At 37.1% G+C, this 18,723-nt stretch overlaps 1 protein-coding gene across 1 annotated transcript in view; it reads left to right on the forward strand.

The window, feature by feature from the left end:
• The first annotated feature begins 7,818 nt into the window (after positions 1 to 7,818).
• KCNIP4 (potassium voltage-gated channel interacting protein 4) overlaps positions 7,819 to 18,723 on the forward strand; it is a 217,261-nt gene continuing 206,356 nt past the window's right edge. Inside the window, 1 exon segment of the mRNA XM_032187540.1 lies at positions 7,819 to 8,114. Coding sequence (XP_032043431.1) covers positions 8,015 to 8,114 — 100 coding nt within the window. The 5' untranslated portion in view covers positions 7,819 to 8,014.

The following is an 18,723-nucleotide window of genomic DNA, read 5'->3' on the forward strand; positions in this document are numbered from 1 at the left end:
CCTCTTCAATTTTATTTTTCTGCAGTGTTTACTAAACTTGCTCACCGTTGATCTGTTGATGTCTCAATAAGTTAATCATGTTTTGAAGCACTGGTAGTCTTTCTAACATAGCAGTCTTTTGCAAGAGGTATGGCATTCTAGGTCTGCTTAGACTGCTCTACCTTACACCCAGTACTGTCACAAATGCCCTGATACAAGGTGTACATGTTCAGAGAATTTGAACTTGGGAAAATATAGGGAATCCCTCTAGCAAAATTTCAACAGAACTGTGGCCATTTAAAATACTGACTAGCTAGTATTTTTAATTATTATTTATTTATTGTGAATTCATGTAAGTTTGTCTCAATTCTTAGATTTCCATGTTTTGTAACTTTTCAAGGTAACCCTGGCTACCCTTTTGAACCTATGTGCTCAAAATCGGAGCAGGTTTTCTGGAAGTCGAAGATATTCTCTTTTTAATGTCAGCTCTCAAAGTATTACACTGAATCACTTAAAATGCAGCTGATAAGTTTAGACTGTGTCTAGACTAGTTAATTAAACACTTCCAGGAAACATTCTTGCACATTGAGACACTGTCATCAACTCTATTAAAGTATTAGAAGAGTGCCTGTAATACTCTTGGCCTGTGCTAGCTAGCACTCTGCTAAATAACCCCTATACATGGTTTAGTAGCTATCATAGACCAGAAACTAATCCTAGCATTTCTATTTCAACTTTATTTTCTATAGCCATACTGTTTTAGAGGAAAAGAGATGTGTATAGTATGGATGCAGGCTGTTTTATGGTAGTCAATAAAAGTAGCAGAGAATTATATACTTAATTTAATAATTTAGACAGCTTTATTTTCTAGAGGTAGGTATTTTCAAAAAGATACAAGGGGGTCAGAAGCAGATATTCTACTGAGGTCTTTGGAGCTTTTATCATCTCTGCTTATGTTCACTTAGCCTTGTTCTGCAAAAGCAAATGTCTTTCAGACACATGTAACAAACAGTAAGTATGCAGATAGTTCCTTGCAGATGTTTCTCCTACATAAGAGTTTCACAGAAAGTGGCTTACTAAAATGATTCTCCTAATATGGGACAAAAAATTTACTGTGATAACTGACTTGGGAGCACAGTTAAGAATAGCAATGGATCAGTTTTTGTATTCCACATACAGGTTAAAATACTGTGGTTTTTTTTTTTTTTTTTTACAAATCTCTGACCATATTCCTATACCATCTAGATGCTGTTGGACTTGAGTAAGCAAAGTACTATGGTGTTTTGTAAAGTTAACAAAAATTGCTCCAAGACATCTAATATTTAAGAATAAAATAAGAGCTCAGGTAGAGTGACAGGGATGGGAAAGCAAACAATTATGAATAGAAATTTTTATGGTGGACACAACACTGTAACTTCTGAGGTTTTGACAGGACATTGCGGACTTCCTATTACCCCAGTTTAAGGAGAAACTTGAGGGAGAACAGATGTATTAATATTTCAGAATGTATTAAAGGGCTGTATTAGAGCCAGCAACATTTCTTATGAAAAAAGTTTAATTTATGAATGAGTAAGGCTATCATTATTGATTGAGGGAGTTGACAGCTCAATATTCTTTGAAAGTCAGAAGTGTCCAAGTATGGCAGTAATATGTTAAGACTGGCCTTGAAGGTGATAGCAAATATATTTGTGTATGTTGAAATGGATCCATTAGGGAAATGTAAAGGGCTGAGAAAGTTGGAGTGACAACCCAGAATGATGATATTAGCAGCAGTATCCTCAGTGGATAAAAAGAAAAGAAAGATAGCACTTGCTAAGGACAGCAAAGAGAAAATCATGATAGTTGAGAAGCAAAAACAGGAAAGTCTAAATTAAGAATTTAATTCTTTGACAGGAAAAACACTGAATCTTAGAGCAGTTGCACTGGTGGTATTACGTATACCCCTGATTCAAGAACACAAAGGGAGAAATAAATAAGAGATACCCAGGTTGAAGGGCTACAGGACTGACATGGCTAGAAAAATTTCAGTGAAATTACTTGTCTTACAAACATTAGCTCAGACACACAGAATCCTTTCTAATAAGTAAGTAGCACAAACAAATCATGAGGAGAGTTGAGCTTCATCTTTGGAATTGCAACAGCCAAGAATTTTTCAGCTTCAGTTTCTATAGAGCATTTGAAAATGTAGTTGTCTGACATTTTTGACATTGAACTTTTTTGATGATTTTTGCTTTTTAATGTGGTTTAAGAATTTCCAGTAAAGATGGAGTTATCTGAATGGCATTTTTCAACATGCTGAGAAAATGTCTATCTTCAAATAACATATAATTCATGGCCACTGTTAGTACAATATCTGCATCAACTTCCAGAAAAATATACTAACAGATTCAGGGAGCCACATTTCCACAGTATGGATGGGGATAAACTTGAAATATAATTCAATTTTAAGGATGAGAGAATATCCAAAGACTGTTCAAATGACTACTTAGAATAACTGGCAAAATGACTGTATGCTGCTTCTGACTTTTTATAGCAGACTAGAACTCTCAAGAGCAGTGTTATAATATGAGAGCTTCACGTATACTTTTCAACTGGGACTTCAAATCAGTTGGCTGGTGAGGATGTTTTACATTAAGAAGTCTTCAAAAAGCCTGTTTACCAATATTGTAGTATATAATATTTTCTATTTTAGTCACTTTTGTAAAAGCACAAGATGTAATGTATTGCTTTTTAAATACAATGCTGAGTGTGAAGAGCCAGAACTTCAGCTTCATGACTACACCTTGCCCCTGTCCAAGACTGAAGATTCTTTGGGTGAGCTACACGTGCATGCTAGCCCATAAAATTATTGTTGCCTTCTGATATAGAGCTGGAATGCATGTTTAGGGCATCACCATGCATATCAGTAATCTGACTTTTTGGATGGGACTAGGAAATTGTCTTCTGACATCATGTAAGCATCATCATGTGCAAACTGTGGTAACTCCTTGAGTAGTGACAAGTGAAAAAAAGTTGGGCACAGTTTGGGATGTGAACATAGGTAAAAGTTGTAAAGAGGTAGAAATAATGTACTGAGATGTCATATTGTTGTAATTTTTATTTTTTTTTCCCCCAGTACTTAATCTGGGAAAGATCCTATGGAAGTCAAGCCATACTGACTTACTGCCTAGAGGAAAGTTGCAAGGTGTGGTCCATTATAAGACTTAATATAATAGCTGATAACATCATTGCATTTTGTATCTTTTGATTCATTAAGTATTTACTGAGAAAGGGAATTACATTCAAAGGACTAAAGCTAAAAGAATAGTTTGTATCCCTTTGCTGCGTACGCTCAGAGATTTGATGAACTAGAAGATTTGCTGTGTGTATATATATATATATAAATTCTTAGAATTCTAAAAATCCTGATTGGAGTCATGACAAAATCCTGAGAGTGGCTTAATGGCAGCCTGGTGAATGTGAGTGCATAAGAAGTGTAAGGAAGAATATAGGCATTCCTGGGATTCCATCTGTAGACCCACTTATCACTTCTCAGTCCAAATTGACTGGGTCTTTTTTTTAACATTAACATTTTGTGATATACAACATTAAGCAGTAGCAATATGATTCATAGTACCCAGGATCATAGTCATAATAATGTAAACTTATTCACTGTATTGTGGTTTAGACCTCCATCACAATATGAGAAGTGAACATTTAGATATGCCTTTAGCTTGAAATATGACCAGTGATGTCAATTTAATATATTTACTCACATGATAAAAAGTAAGAATGTACTAAATGCTTTTTTGAATAGGTTACAGAATCTATAACACTTTCTAGGCTGAAACTTTTTATCTGTAGTTACAAAATAAGAAAAAGACAGCTACATGCAGTTCTTTATAAAACATCTATATGTAATAATAGTTTATACATTAATGTCTTTTCCTCACATTCCTATTTCCTCCATTCCTAACTATCTTATAGACCTTTTTGAAGTTTAATTCCACAATATATTAAGTCTTGGGTGGTTAGATGAGAGAGGAAATAGGGTTTCAATATTTGCAGATGTGTTAGCTACATTCTTCCTCCTGTATTCTGACAAAACTGCATGGGTAAATGAGGATGACTTTTTTTTTTCTCCCTTAAATGTAAGGAAAAGAAGAAATCAACAGTCTCTTCATTATTTTTGGAAAGCTATTTGGAGAGAGAAATAATTATTCCATGCAGTTTGTAACATTAGTTGTCAACAGAGTCAACTCCATTTTTAAGCAGGTAGAAAAGTAGAGACTTCTGGGGGTATTTTGCCTTCCTACAAGAGAAATATATTTTTTGTAAAGTTTTGCTAACAAGCAATGACCTAATGAGGAAAAGAATCTTTAACTGTGATGAATACAAGAACAAAATATAGAGGAGATTGTCATGGCTGATTCACAGAAAGAGAATCACAGAACTGTTGAGCTTGGAAGGAACCTCTAGAAGCCATCTGATCTAATCCCCCTGCTCAAGCAGGGCCACCCACAGCAGGATGACCAGGACCATGTTCAGGTGGCTTTTGAAGATCTCCGAGGAGGGAGACTCCACAGCCTCTCTGGGCAGCCTGTGCTGTACTCAGTCACCCACACAGTATGTGTGGCAAGGAAGCATCAGAAGTGCTTCTTGATGTGCTCAGTTGGAATCTCTTGTGTTCTAGATTGTCCCAATTTCTCGTCCTGTCACTGGACACTGCTGAAAAGAGCCTGGCTCCATTGTCTTTTGTATATAAATACCCTTCAGGTATTTATAGACATGGATGAGATCCCCACTGTGTCTCCTCCAGGATATGCTGAACAGACCCAGTTCTCACAGTGTTTCCTTACAGCAGAGATGCTCCAGTCCCTTCATCATCTTTGTGGCCTTTTGTTGGACTTTCTCCAGTGCATCCATGTCTTTCTTGTACTCAGGAGCCCAGACCTGGATCCAGCACTCCAGGTGTGGCTTCAGCAGCGATGAGTAGAGATGAAGGATCTCCTCCCTTGAGTTAGTGGCAATACTTTGCTTAATGCAGCTGAGGACACCATTGACCTTCTTTTGGCAAGGGCACACAGCTGGCTCTTGTTTAGTTTAGTGTCCACCAAGACCCAACTCTTGCCAAGCTGCATTCCAGCTGGATGGTCCTCAGCATGTCCTGGTGCCTGGGGTTGTTCCTCCCCAAATGTAGAACTTTGCACTTCTCTTCTTGTTGAACTTCATGATGTTCCTGTCAGACTACTTTTTCAGCCTGTTGAGGTCCCTCCAGGGCACAACCCTCTGGAGCATCATCCATGTCTCCAATTTTTGCGCCATCTGCAAACTTGCTCCCATCATCCAGATCATTAATGAAGATGCTAAAAAGAACTGGACTCAATACTGATCCCTGAGGTATGCTGCTTCACTAGCCTCCAAATTGACTTTGTCACTGCTTATCACCTCTCTTCGGGAGTGACCACTCAGCCAATTTTACTGAGTTTGGTTACAGCTTTCTTGCCAAGTCCTAGCCTGGAGATTATTATTCTTACAGCATTTTGGCATCCATCTGTAAAACTGGAGCAATAGTGCTTCCTTCTTTTCTTCTGTACATTCTATGCTATGTCTTGGAAAAATACTCAGCATTAGACATAGGTGCAGTGGACCTATACCTCTGGAAAAAAACTCTTTACTTTGCCCTACTCATAGTTGGTAAGGCAGACCACAGACAGCAGATCCCCCACTGTGTACTACTTATTTACTCACTGTCAGCAATGGGAATCCAGGTTTGGGGAGCAATCACAGCTGCCTTCTTTGCAGAACCTCGACCACAACCTCTGCTTGCCATTTTTCTGTTCTTGACTCTGGCTTGAGCTCGGCCACTGTCAGCCTCAGGAGCAGTCCTAAACCCATTCTCTCCTATGGAGGTAGATGCTGCTGCTAGGATAGACAGAGAAGAGCTTCCTAATTCCTCTATCTCCTAGAATTTTTCTCCAGATCTCCAGACTTCTTTGTGCTTTTACCTTCCATGTCCCAAGGCGGTTGTCTCACCACCTGCAGAAAGCTGCAGCTACATCCTTCCATTCCCTTCTCACACAGCACTTCACTGGATGAGGCTGGTGTGGCTTCCTTGACTGTAACAGCAACCGCTGTTGTCACAGAAGTAGTTAATATTGGGTCTTTTTAAAAAGCATTTACTTTTCTGTTCATGTCAACATTTGCAGCAGACAAGTATTAAGGAAAGCTATTAATGCAATGGAATATGTCAGTTCAGGTGGCAATGTTACATGTACTGAGACACAGCTTGTATCAATCATTTGGTTAACATGCACACAGGTTGCAGAGGTTATGTTGCTGATAATGGTAAATTATACCATTTTAGTCCCACGTTACAGAAAGCTGGACCCATTGTCCTTGAAGTTATTGATAAGTTAGCTTAGAGGGGAGGGTATTTGACCTTGTTTGAAACAGATTAAATAAGAGACAGAAGAATAGAAGAAGAAAGTTTGAAGTAAATAAAGGCATGGTTACCTAAGGAAAAATGGCCTACAGAAATGAAATGAAAACAAACTTTGAGATTTGCAGTATGTCCTGAGCACAGGCAGAGAAAGCCCATGTTTAAGATGGAGCATTAAACTTTAGGTTTTCTGACAGAAGAAGCTTAAGTAGTTTCAGAGATTTCAACCCTGAGCAAACAAAGCATAGAATAGTGACATGCAAAGCACTAAGCTGTATGGATTTGCCTATTCACAGTAGAAATTTTTTTTTTTCTTCTTTTCTATTTATTTTATCAGTCCTCATATTCCCACTTCTTTCAATTGTTTTCAGTAATGGTAACACCCATCATAATGTGAGTATACCTGGGGGATTTAGAAGTTGCTGCCAGTTCTTACATGACACAAAGACTGTTTTTTTTTGAATCTTATCCAAAGAAATAAATGGATGGTAATGGATTTCAACCATGTGGATGACAATACTCTACCAGAGAAGATTAAATTTCTTGCAATTGTTCCCGTGCCCATTTTTGCTGTAATAAAGGCGCTGTTTTTCTGCTGTGAATTCCTTCTTAGATGCTAAATTATTAAGGGATTTAAATAGTAATGCCTTAACTGTGAATAGCATTTTGTGCAGTGCGTGACAGAACTGCAAACCTCTGCAGGTAGGCCAGCAGCCCATACTGGTGGAAGACACCATTTCAGACCTATGGTTAGTACTTGTGTTATTTTGCTGCTAATGTTTCACTGGGAAAATACTTTGGTCAACACATCCTACTGAAGTGAGAGACCATCAAAAACAATGAGGTTGCTTTTCCTTTTCCTTCTCAACCCATTCTTTTAAAATTTTCTTTTCCAAATCAGCCTAAACACTAAATAAACCTCAGTGAGCGTGAGACAGTAGAATCGAAGAAGTTTGTGACAGTTGAAGATGAGAGATGATTCTTGACGCGCAAAACTCGGTGTTACTAGCTCTACAAAACAGTTTTGTAGGCTGTTTTTTGTAACCCGGGGTAATTAGGCAAGGACCTGCCCGGACGCACCGGCCAAATCCCCGCGCGCTGCCCAGGCCGGCGGAGGGCTGATCCCTCCCGGCGCCGCGGTTCCCCCCCTCGGCTCCGTGCTTCGCCCTCAGGCCCTTCACGTCCCTCGGTGCCCGGGCGCCGGGCCCGCTCCCCGCGTTTCCATGGCAGCGCGCTGCCCGCAACGACGCCGCCGCCTCCAGCTTTCGCCGGCCGCAGGCGTTTCGGCGTCGTTTTTCCCGCGGACTTCTCCCGAGTGACCCGACCCGGGGTGGGGTGGGAGGACCCCTCAGCCCCCAGCTCCACGGCGGGCCGCCCGACAGAGGGAGTGCGCTCGGGGACCGGCTGCGGTGCCCGGCAGGCCGGAGTGGAGCCGCCCGCCGCTGCTGGCCCCAGCTCGAGTGGATGGGATGCCGCCCCCCCCGCTCCCTCCCTTCCCGCTCTCCCCCTTCCCTCGCAGGAGCCTTCTGCGCGTAGTTTAATGGCTTTGCAAAGAAAGCCGGGCAGGAGAGCACTTTCCTCAGTGGCTGTGGTCAGACCATGACCTAACTCATCATGAACTTGGAAGGGCTCGAAATGATAGCAGTTTTGATCGTGATTGTGCTTTTTGTTAAAGTGTTGGAACAGTTTGGGCTGATTGAAGCGGGTTTAGAAGGTAAGGGAGTGTTTTTTGGTGACTCGTCCTTCTTTATGTTCCGGCTCTGCTCCTGCAGCGAGGCCAGGGGCACCTGTAGGGTGGGCGTGCGGCGCTGCCTGGGTCACCTCCAGCCCTGGGGGCTGCGAGCGGGCGGTCTTAGGGCTGCGGCGCGTTTCTTCCGCAAGAAAAATACACCGGTGTCCTGAATACCGCAAGTAGAAACTTAAGCGTTGAGCAGAGGTAACGTGAATAGAACGTGAATATCTTGTTCCTGTTATAAATCTGCAGTTCTAAAACAGTAGGTGTCACAGGAGCTTTTGGGATGCTAACGTGCAAATACTGCTATATTGCCTTAAAATTTTCATCTAACCTATTCATGCAAGTATCGTCTAGATGGGAATTGTTGTAAATTCAATATATGTTTTTTTGTAGCATTAAAAAAACCTGTTGAATACTTAATGTACTGTTAAAACTTAAAATTGTCCTTGAGGAAGAAGAACTGCAATGCTCAGATTCAAAATAAGCAACTTTAGCATTCACTTAGGGCAATTAAGTGCAAGTTTTTTTGCTTGATGCTTTATCTCAGATCACCTCCTCCCTTCTTATCAATATGGTTTGTGTATAAAGCAGTAAAACTGAGAAATAAGAAACTTATGTTATTTTCAATGTGCTTCTTATTTGCAAAAGCTAGTGGAATATTGATTTTCTTTTTCTTAAGGCACTGTTACTCTTACCATATGAGGAGTTAATCAAAAAAAAAAAAAAAAGAAAGAAAAAAAAAACAATGCAGCATAGTTGATAATGTAGTGATACTCATTGCATCAGGTTTCAGACTTAATTGTTCTGTCTCAAATATTGAAAAAATGTGAAGAAATATGTATGTTCAAATCTTTCTGTAAGATAGCATTTGAGTACAGTGTATATACTTATGCCTGTGAAAAGGGGAACTTTGTTGACTGAGAGATTGTGGTTTCATGTGTTAACGAGTGAGAATATAAGCAAAATTTGCTCTTATGAAAAGGTCTGAAAATGCTATTTGTGTAACCCTTTCATGAAATGCAGTCATTTCTTCAAGTGATTTGAAACAGGGAAGTTCACTCAAAGGTTTCTCTGTGTTGCTGTGTCAGATGGACTTGCTAGTGTTAATTACAGAATCTGAAAACCCTGCAGGCACTCACAAAAAATGTGTTATCAAGTGCATTTTTACAAAGAATGTATATACGCATTGGAGTGTGTTACGCTGAGTTGAAACGACAAGAGAAATTCCCTTTGAATGCATTAACTTCTGCTTTTCTTTTTATTTTGTGTTCAGTTGTAAATAGAAGTGTCAATCAACTTGAGAAATGTAATAAGTTACCTGCAGCATTAGAGGTTGTGGAGATTCTGCCCCCCCAAAAAAGGTATTTACTTCCTAGGTTGGTTGGCAGGTCTCTGTGTTCTTTTGAGCTTCACATGCAGTCCAGTTCCTTGGTAAAATTTAGCATTTGATTGTTGTCTGTGCTTGTTTTTATGGCTGGGGAAGGTGATAATGGGAAGGCAATTAGAAATATAGTGGAGCTGCCTGTAAGTGATTGTAAGAGTTCTGTAAGAAATAAGTTTATCATGCAGCTGCCTATTTTGTCTGCCTCAGTATAATAATAATAATAAACCACAAATGTGTGGTTTCATATACATGTATATGAAACATATACATATGTATATGAAATCTTAAAGTTTATTTCTTCCTAGTGCAGTACAGTTTTCCAGCATGTCAGCCAAAGGAAATCACAGGAAGGTGTATATTCTTCTGTGATATTCAAATGGTATAAATGAGATAAAAGACGTGTGAAAATCCAGTAATAGATATAAACGATAATGTATGAAAGTAGGCATTAGATACCTAGCACAAACTTATGGGTTCATTTGCTCATAGTTCAGGAACAGTGCAGGTTTATTCCCCAGGTATTTCTTAACCTTGTGAATTAAAGATCTGAACTATTCACAATAAAAATAAATAAATAAATAAAATAGATTTATGCATTTTTCCTGGGGAAAAAAATTGTTTTAAGAATTCCATCCATAATGAAAAGTGCATGAATCATAAAATTGTTCAAATGTTATGCTTTTAAGTAAAATGTTAAGAAAAAAATGAATTTTACAAGTGTGCTCAGAATATCTATATGCCTTTTTTTCTTCTCTCAAAGGTTAGTGTGTTCCAATTAAATGTTTTTGCATGTTTCATACAAATACATACTTGTTTTACATACTTGTGGCATATGAAACGTATGCTACATCTATCTAAAAATCATCTGTAGATTCAGTAATGATCTATAATTCACTGCACCCAAAACAGTATGCTGAACTCTCTAAAGTATACTGAAGCATATGTAAAGATCTGAGTTTCAGAATTGTCCCTATCTAAATCCTTACCAAAAGCCTGAAGCTAGCCTTTTTTTCTTTCCACATTGGTTTGTTGTGATTCTGAATGTTGTGAACCACCTCCACATTTAATTTGAAAAACTCAAGTGCAATTTATGTAAATCAATAGCAAAACCACATTTTCCTCATTGTAGTCTTTTAATAACTACTATGTATAATATTCTGCTTTCTTCATAGTGTTTAATATAAACTATATGTATAATAATAGTATGCAAAGACAATGATGAAAATAGTATCTTCAGAATAAATATTATATACATTTGCTAATATTTATTTCCTAATGCACTGTGCTCACTTAGGTAACAGTATGTTTTCCGTGGTTTTGCCCAGTTGTCTTCAAGCACCAAGTGATTCTGTAATTGTAGTAGAAGTATTTTGAAATAGATGCTTTTAATATTGTATGACAGCTGCTAAAGTGATAAGTAGCAGAATAGATTTATACACTTCTGTAAGTTGTGGGTTGCAGGGACTTCATCTGTAGATTAAGTATTATTTTATGATGTATTGCAATCACTTAGGTAACTGTGCTTTCTGTGGTTTTTCTCAGTTGCCTTTAGCTGCTGAGTGGTTCTGCTGTTATTATAAAAGTGTTTTCAAATAGATGTTTTTAATATTGTATGACAGCTTTTAAAGTGATAAGTAGCAGAAAAGATTTATTTACTCTCTTTGGTTGTGGATTGTGCAGACTTTCTCTTTAACTCTTAGCAAATTGTTATGTCTTCCTTAATAAAGTTTATATTGTTTTAAATGTAAACTTATTAAATGTAATGAGGAAACTTAGCAATAAGAGTTTGTAGATGGAAATTTAAAATCAATTACATTTCTTCTTGTATGAAAAGTTTTTCCAAAAATCATTCAAAATTAAAATTAGATTTTTCTTGTGCTGGGGGTCCCAGACCTGGCTGCAGTACTCCAAGTTGAAGCTCACAAGGGCAGATCAAAGGGGGCCAATCCTCTCCCTTGACCTGCTGCTCACTCTTCTGTTGACGTGGCTGGCTTTCTGGGCTGCAAACATCCACTGTTCGCTCAGGTCATCCACCAGAGACTCCAAGTTCTTCTCTGCAGTACTGTTCTCAATGAGATCTCCCAGTCTGTGCTCATGTCTAGGATTGCACTGAGCCAAGCCTCTTGCACTTGGCCTTGTTGAACCTCATTAGGTTCATATGGGCCTACTTTTCTAGCTTGTCCAGATCTTGTTGGATGGCATGCTTTCCTTCTGGAGTATTGACTGCACCACTCGGCTTGGAGTCATTTGCAAACTTGCTGAGGGTGCACTCAATCCTATTGTCTATGTCACTGATACAGATATTAAACAGCACTGTTCCCAAGACAGATCCCTGAGGGACAGCACTCATTACTGGCCACCACCTGGACATTGAGCTATTGTCTGCAACCCTCTGGGTGTGGCCACACAGCCAATTCTTTATTCACTGAATAGTCCGCATTTCAAATTGATCTTTTTGCGATCTGAAGATCATGTGGGACTGTGTGACCTTGCAAAAGGCCAAATAGACTGACTGATGTCATCTACCAAGCTACTCTTCCTCAGTGTAAGCATTGAAACCAGTACCACTGGGGATAAGGTTCAGAGAAGAAATGTAAAGAATATAAGTGATTCAGAATATTTATATAAAAATATTGTTTGTTAAGAAATACTTTCATAGCAAGTAGTACCTCTAACAGGAAAAAAAAAGTTATAGTAGTAGTCATACATGTTTCTGTGAAATGTGTGTTCTGAGTGTCTGTTTTTCATATCTAATATGATAATATCAAGATTAGTGTCTAAAAAAGCTTTCTTAGGAGCCCCAAGAGTGGCATTAGTAGAACTTTTCAGATAAAATTGCTATAATTTAGTTAAATTACTGAAAAACTTGATTCCTCCAAAATGTCAAAGCAGCTTTTAATCCCATTTTTATTGTGATGGCTACTGACAACTTCCAGTTTAGCATCTGGGAAGCAGACAAAAGCCACAGAGACACGAGGAGTTGCTTGTGATATTTACAACTGTTTTTGACAGACAGTGAGTGGAAATGACACTAAAGTTACTTGTGATTGTTCTGAAACTAGCACCCAGTTAAGTTGTTTTTGATCTAGTTTATGATCTGCTAGGAATTTCTGTGCTTCCACGGTGATGTCACCCTCCACAGTGATATCTGTGGATGGAAATGGAGGAATATTAATTTCAGAGCATTCATTATCACTAGCTTCATATCAGAAACAGTTTGTAGTAAGTGTATGGGGTCAGGCAAAGATCTATGTGTGACTCTTTCTTCTTGATGTCAAAGAAAGCTATGTACAGAATTATGAAATTTGAAACCGACCATGGACCAATATGTGAAAAGTTTAGACAGAGCTGACAGTGTGCAAAAGAACAAAGATGATAGAAACTTTAATATTAGGAATTTCATCCATTCCTTAGAAGTAATCTGTTCAATTAAGAGTCCATATATATAAAAAGATAAATTGAATCAAGACAGCTGTTAAAACAACTACTCAGATGTGGATGGGTGAACAGTAGATAGAAATCTTCAACATAGAACTCCAGTGAAGTTTTCCTTGATTAAATATTTCTGCTCAAACAGCACTACTATGTCATTTGTAGATGGTGGCAAGCTGTCTTCCATACTAGAAACCTCAAGTTCTGGTTGCAGCATCAAAAAACAGAAATGTGCAAGCAAGCTTGCTAACCAAAGCAGTTTTAATAGGTGCCTTCTTTAAAGCAGTGTCTGCTTTAAAGCAGTCCAATATCTCTGAATCATCTTCTGAAGGCTGATCCATTCTTGCTGAAAAGTGTTCTAAGTGTTCCCAGGTCAGTATCTGCTGAAGAGATGCTTTTCTTGGGACTAATTTTCACTCATGGGCTTGTTTAGTGCTTTACATCCACGGAGGTCAACAGTAAGCAAATACTGTAACTGCAAGTGAAAGACAGATGTCAAAGGAATAAGTGAATAAAGAACGCTATGCTCCACGTTACAATACAACACCCTTTACAAACTTGTGAGTTTATAAATAACCTTTTTTAAAAATAATAATAATAAAAGATCAGAAATACTAGACCCAAGCAAAGAGTTAATCAGAGGACTCTCAGCTTTCCTGTGATGAGTAGTTGTGATGCATTTTATGAACACAAGGGCCTCACTTCTGTTTCAGTTTTGTTATTATTTATATCATATAGAATGGGATTTTGCAAAAGTGTAAGTTGCCTCATTTGCTATAGAATGGAAGACTACTAAAATCTTATTGCTCATTTTTACTCTTTTGCAATTTTAGAGAATAACCTCACAGAATTTATGGGATTAACGTGGGTATGAGAAAGTCCTGTGATTTTGGTCTGCTTTATCTCCCCCAGGGAGACAACTTCTGATATTTACTTTCCCTATTTCATACTGGCTACTCAATATAAAATTTGTATTATGAAAGTATCTGTTTTATTTATTTAATTTAAATAGGTAAATTTGACATTCCTACTGTCAAAGAGCCACCATAAGCAAAATAAAAGCATATACAGCACAGTGTTTGCCTATCAGTATAAATGCCTTGATTTTTACTTATTCTCTACAAGGTTCAATTCCCTTTTCATTAAAATGTATAGATGCCCTCTAGAAACAGTTATTGACTCTCTCTCACTCTCCTTTTTTTTTTTTTTTTTTTTTTTTTTTCTGGCCTGTATATTAGCTAAGAGTGGGTAGTACAAATTGAAAAGTGCACAATTTATACCATATACATTCATCTGGGTCAATGATATTCTCAAATTAAGAGAGTTACAAGGTTTTTCTAGGACTAGGTGGAGTGAATCCAGAACCTAGATGTGCTATGAGGATGACAAAAGACAACAGATCATTTTGTTTCACAACTTCCCTTTTTTGACATTGTTAAAAAACAGTGTCCAATGCCAGTTTTCTCCCTATCTTCACCTACTGATTTATACATATATATTTTTCTCTGAATCACTCCCAGATTTACACTCCATTTTAAGTAAGTTTTCTAGCCATTAGCTCTGTGTCAGTCCAACTAAAAGACCTAAACTAAAACTAAAAACCAACTAAAAACTAAAGACCAACTAAACCTACTATGCCAACTAAACTTTTTCTTCACTAAGTTACAAGCAATTGTATATCTTCTTAAGAGTACAAGGAAGATCTTGTGGTCATAGTGTTGTTTTTAATAGGAGAGCTTTTTCCTTTAGTTATCTGACCTATTTCTCTGGTAGCTGTCAATGAATTTTTCAGCATCTGGTAGGAAATTCTGTCCAGCCAGACTAAATGCTGCCTGAATCTAATGAAGCAGATGATTTAATCAGATAAAACACCTCTGGTTTTTGCCTTAATCGTGTCTTAAAATCATTGGTGGTGATGACCAAATATAAGGATAAGCATTTCTGTGCATGCATATGGTGCGAGGGGAGATGAAATATTCTGGAGCAAGTCCTAAAGATCCAGAACCCAAATCTGTAGGATATTCTTTTAAAGAAGAAGAAAAAGAAGAGTTATTTGCAGTATGTAAGGAGTGTCACACCTCACAGTTAGTAGGACACTTGTAAAAAGAGATGCCTTTTGGACCACTAACAATATCCATACCACTGTCTCCCTGGTTTAGCACAAATGAATAATTGGTAATAAACTTATTCTTGTAGAAATTATTCCTTCAAGAGTGCATTTTTGTCTGCTTAAACTATCCAATTTACATATGTTCTTGTAAACAGTACCTACGCTTCTGAATACTTCATCTCACAGGTTCAGGTTGTGCCTATATTACAGTATTGTCAAAACCTTGTCATTACTGAGATTAGCATTTTCTTGAAAAACAGTCTGATTCCACTAATGCATTATAAGAGCACTTTATATTAAAACTTTCTTATTACCTAGTTTACAAATATTTCAAAGCTAATGTAATACATTTCAAGGTTAATTGCTACTATTATCTCCATTTAGAAAACCTTCTGCTCTCTCTTGTATAGCAGATTAATTATTATACAAGTATTTATTTAAATCTGCTTTATGTATTAGGAATGTTGCAACATTTTTTTCCAAAACTTTCTTTAGGATCTTGACTGGTAAGGGAGGACAGCATGTCACTGCGGTGTGGCCCAAAAGTGAACTCTTCTCTCCTCTCAACCTTCTTTTCAAAAAGTCTTTTCAGAAGATCAGTCATTCATCCTTCAGCTCATGTTGCTTACCAGGCCCATTTTCTTAGGGAATTTGTTAGGATTCCAAATGCAGAGAACAAGTCATCTACAGACTGGTATGTTCTTTTAGCATCAGAAGCTCCTACTCAATCAGCAGTATTTATGACTTTGCCCTTATCGATTGATGGAGTGCCTGTAGGTCATCAGGAAAGACAACTGCTGCTAGTAGAAGAAATCACCTACATGCAGGCACTTCTTGCCCGTGTCTCAGAAGCTGTCAGGACTAACAGAACCAAGAAACAGCCTGCCTAAATTTCTCTGGTGGTGGAACTTAATGGCTATGCTTAAAAAGCAGGAAGAGATCAATCCTGTACTACGTGTACAATGAGCCTGATATTTCTGGAAAGTCCAATTTGTGAAGATAAACCATAATGTCCATGTGTAATTCTGTTCATTTGGAGGATAAGACCAAATTCTGCCACTTCAAGAGGGTGTGTAGTGTGCCCACCTAGAAAAAAAAATCTATAATCTGAATTAGGTCCTTGAGTATTTTCTTGTTAAAAGGAACTTTTTTCTCACTCTGTGTCAAATTTTATTTAGCTGTAGGTTATGCATGTTAAATATTTAAAATATATTAATGTGCCATCTGAGTTACCTCCTTTGAAGTCTGAGATTTAAACTTATGTTCATAAGACCATAAAAAAAAAAGTACATAGGCTCTCAGAAAAATGTCTGCCACTGACCACCTAGCAAGATCTTTTGCTAGGGATATAACAGCTGTATTGGAGGTCTGGCTTGCTTCATTTGTGACTTACAGCTGGTGGTAAAAGGCATTTTATACAGCTTGAATTTTCTATATTCTTATTGTGTTCGAATGAACAAAAGTAATATGTTCATTATGTATATTTCATGCAATATCAATCTAGATTGTCTAATTAATTTTGAGTTTAAGAATTCTAAAACTTCTTTTACAAATAAAAGTTCTACTGTTACCCAAATGTGGCAAAGAAAATGCCATGCCTATGATTTGGGATTTGAAGACAAGTTAGAACTCTTTCCCTCTTATTTATCATGACAAAGTTCAGAGTTCACATTCAGGTCAATTTTAAAGCCAGATAAGAGTTTTGAGTTGAATCAAGTTACCAGTATATTATAGTCTTCAACAGTAAAGAAATAAACAGTAAAGAAGGCAGAATGTTGTTTTGAAATTGTTGTTTAGCAAGTTGAGATATAATCAAATGTAGTAAATTTCCCTACAATCAAAATTGTTCTAATAGCTCAATAATAATAAAAATGTTATTAAAACAGGAAGGAATTCTTGATCTGCTCAGGTGTTGATATCACCTTTAAATTATCATTCCCCCCAAAAAATGCAATATTCTGCTTAAATTCATACATTAAATGCTACTTATTTTTCTCTTTGCATGCTTACTGAATTCTATCAGGACAAATTATGTGCTATTCCATTCATGAATGTTAGAATTCTTTTGATTGAACTAATAATTAATAGACCTAAAACATTTGAAAAGTAATCTCTCTACAAAAACATCACTTAGATTGTTTTTTTTTTTTTTTTTTTTTTTTTTTTAATGCCATTAGGTCATTAAGACTTTTTTTTTTTTTTTTTTTTTTTTTTTTTTTTTTTTGACAAGCTGGTCCAGTGTTTAATTACTTCAAATGCTGGAAATGATATATCTGCTTTTGGCTTCTGTTGCTGTTCAGCTCAAGGCCTAGGTATGTAATATCTTTGCCTACTCTTTGCTAGATAGTATGTAGCATCGGATATCTTAATCTGTTTCTTTTAGAGACTAAGTAAGTAACTCTTTTAGCTCTTTAACTCTTTGATTTCCAGATTCAAAATATTTTCTGTGGTTCTTATCTGAATATATTTCAGTTCTTATACGTTTCTTGGAGTTTATAAAAAACTGAAGAACATTGTTATAAAGAACAATCTTTGGATACAGGATTGACACATCTACTCTTGTCCTCCTTGCTCCTAAGCTCTCAAGAATCAAACTCTTATCAAATTTATTTATTTATTTATTTTCCCTGAAACTTCTGTGACATCTGGAAGCACCCTTAGTGACTCTGTATCCACTTAGAATTTTCATTTGAATTTCAGAACAAGAAAGGCATTTGCAGTTGTACTCAAGGGTCACGTCCTCTGAACTTCACTTCTGCTATCTCTGTACAGATACTGGTGTCAAGAGCTGTATACGAAAGGATGTGTAAATACTATACAGTAAACAAACTTAACTGTTCTTTCTTTGGGTCTTTCTCTTTTATTTTATTTTTTCCTGTTAAAGCTCAATGTCCTTTGGATATTGAAAGTATCCCCAAAATAGAACTGTCACAGTCAAAACAGTCTCAGCTTGTGGAAGATTAATTTAATTTATTGCCAGATGATAACAGAGTATGATACTGAGAATGGGGGAGGGGAACAAACAAACACAAAGCCCTCCAGGTCTTCTTGTGTGTAACAAGTGATACACTTTGGAAAATTTCCCTTTTTATGTTTTTACCTCCTTAGAACCCTTTAGCTAATTATACAGTTTCTTTTAACATACTCAAAGGCATGGCTTTGCATTAAGCAAATGAATACATGTAGAGCACATCTGGAGATCCTAGGAAGAATGTCTGTGGAGTAGGGTGGTCTTAGGAACTGTCGATATCCAGAAACCCTATAGTTTACTACCACCAGTAAAATATAATAATAATGATGATGATAATAATAACACCAGGACTTCCCTTAAAATTTCATACCTTCTAAGCGGACTTTCTGAGAAACAGATCTCCACTGATGATCTGTTGCTGACAGGTCTATTTCAGAAAGAAAGAATGTGTACTGAAAATGTGAAAAGACTACCAAAAAAAAAAAAAATTAGCAATAACTAATTATACCAGTAATACTGGTATACCAGTATACTAGTAACTGTGGAGTTACTAGTTTTACTCCAAAATCCAGCATTCTAACAAAATCTCAGGGCATGCAATTGTCTTATAAAGCTCATGCAATCTGCATAATATTTCATCATAAAGTTTGTTGTTTGTTTGTTTGTTTTTAATAAGAACTTCTAAGGGCTT

Source organism: Aythya fuligula, chromosome 4 (genome assembly GCF_009819795.1).
Source record: "Aythya fuligula isolate bAytFul2 chromosome 4, bAytFul2.pri, whole genome shotgun sequence".
NCBI classification, from domain to species: Eukaryota; Metazoa; Chordata; class Aves; order Anseriformes; family Anatidae; genus Aythya; species Aythya fuligula.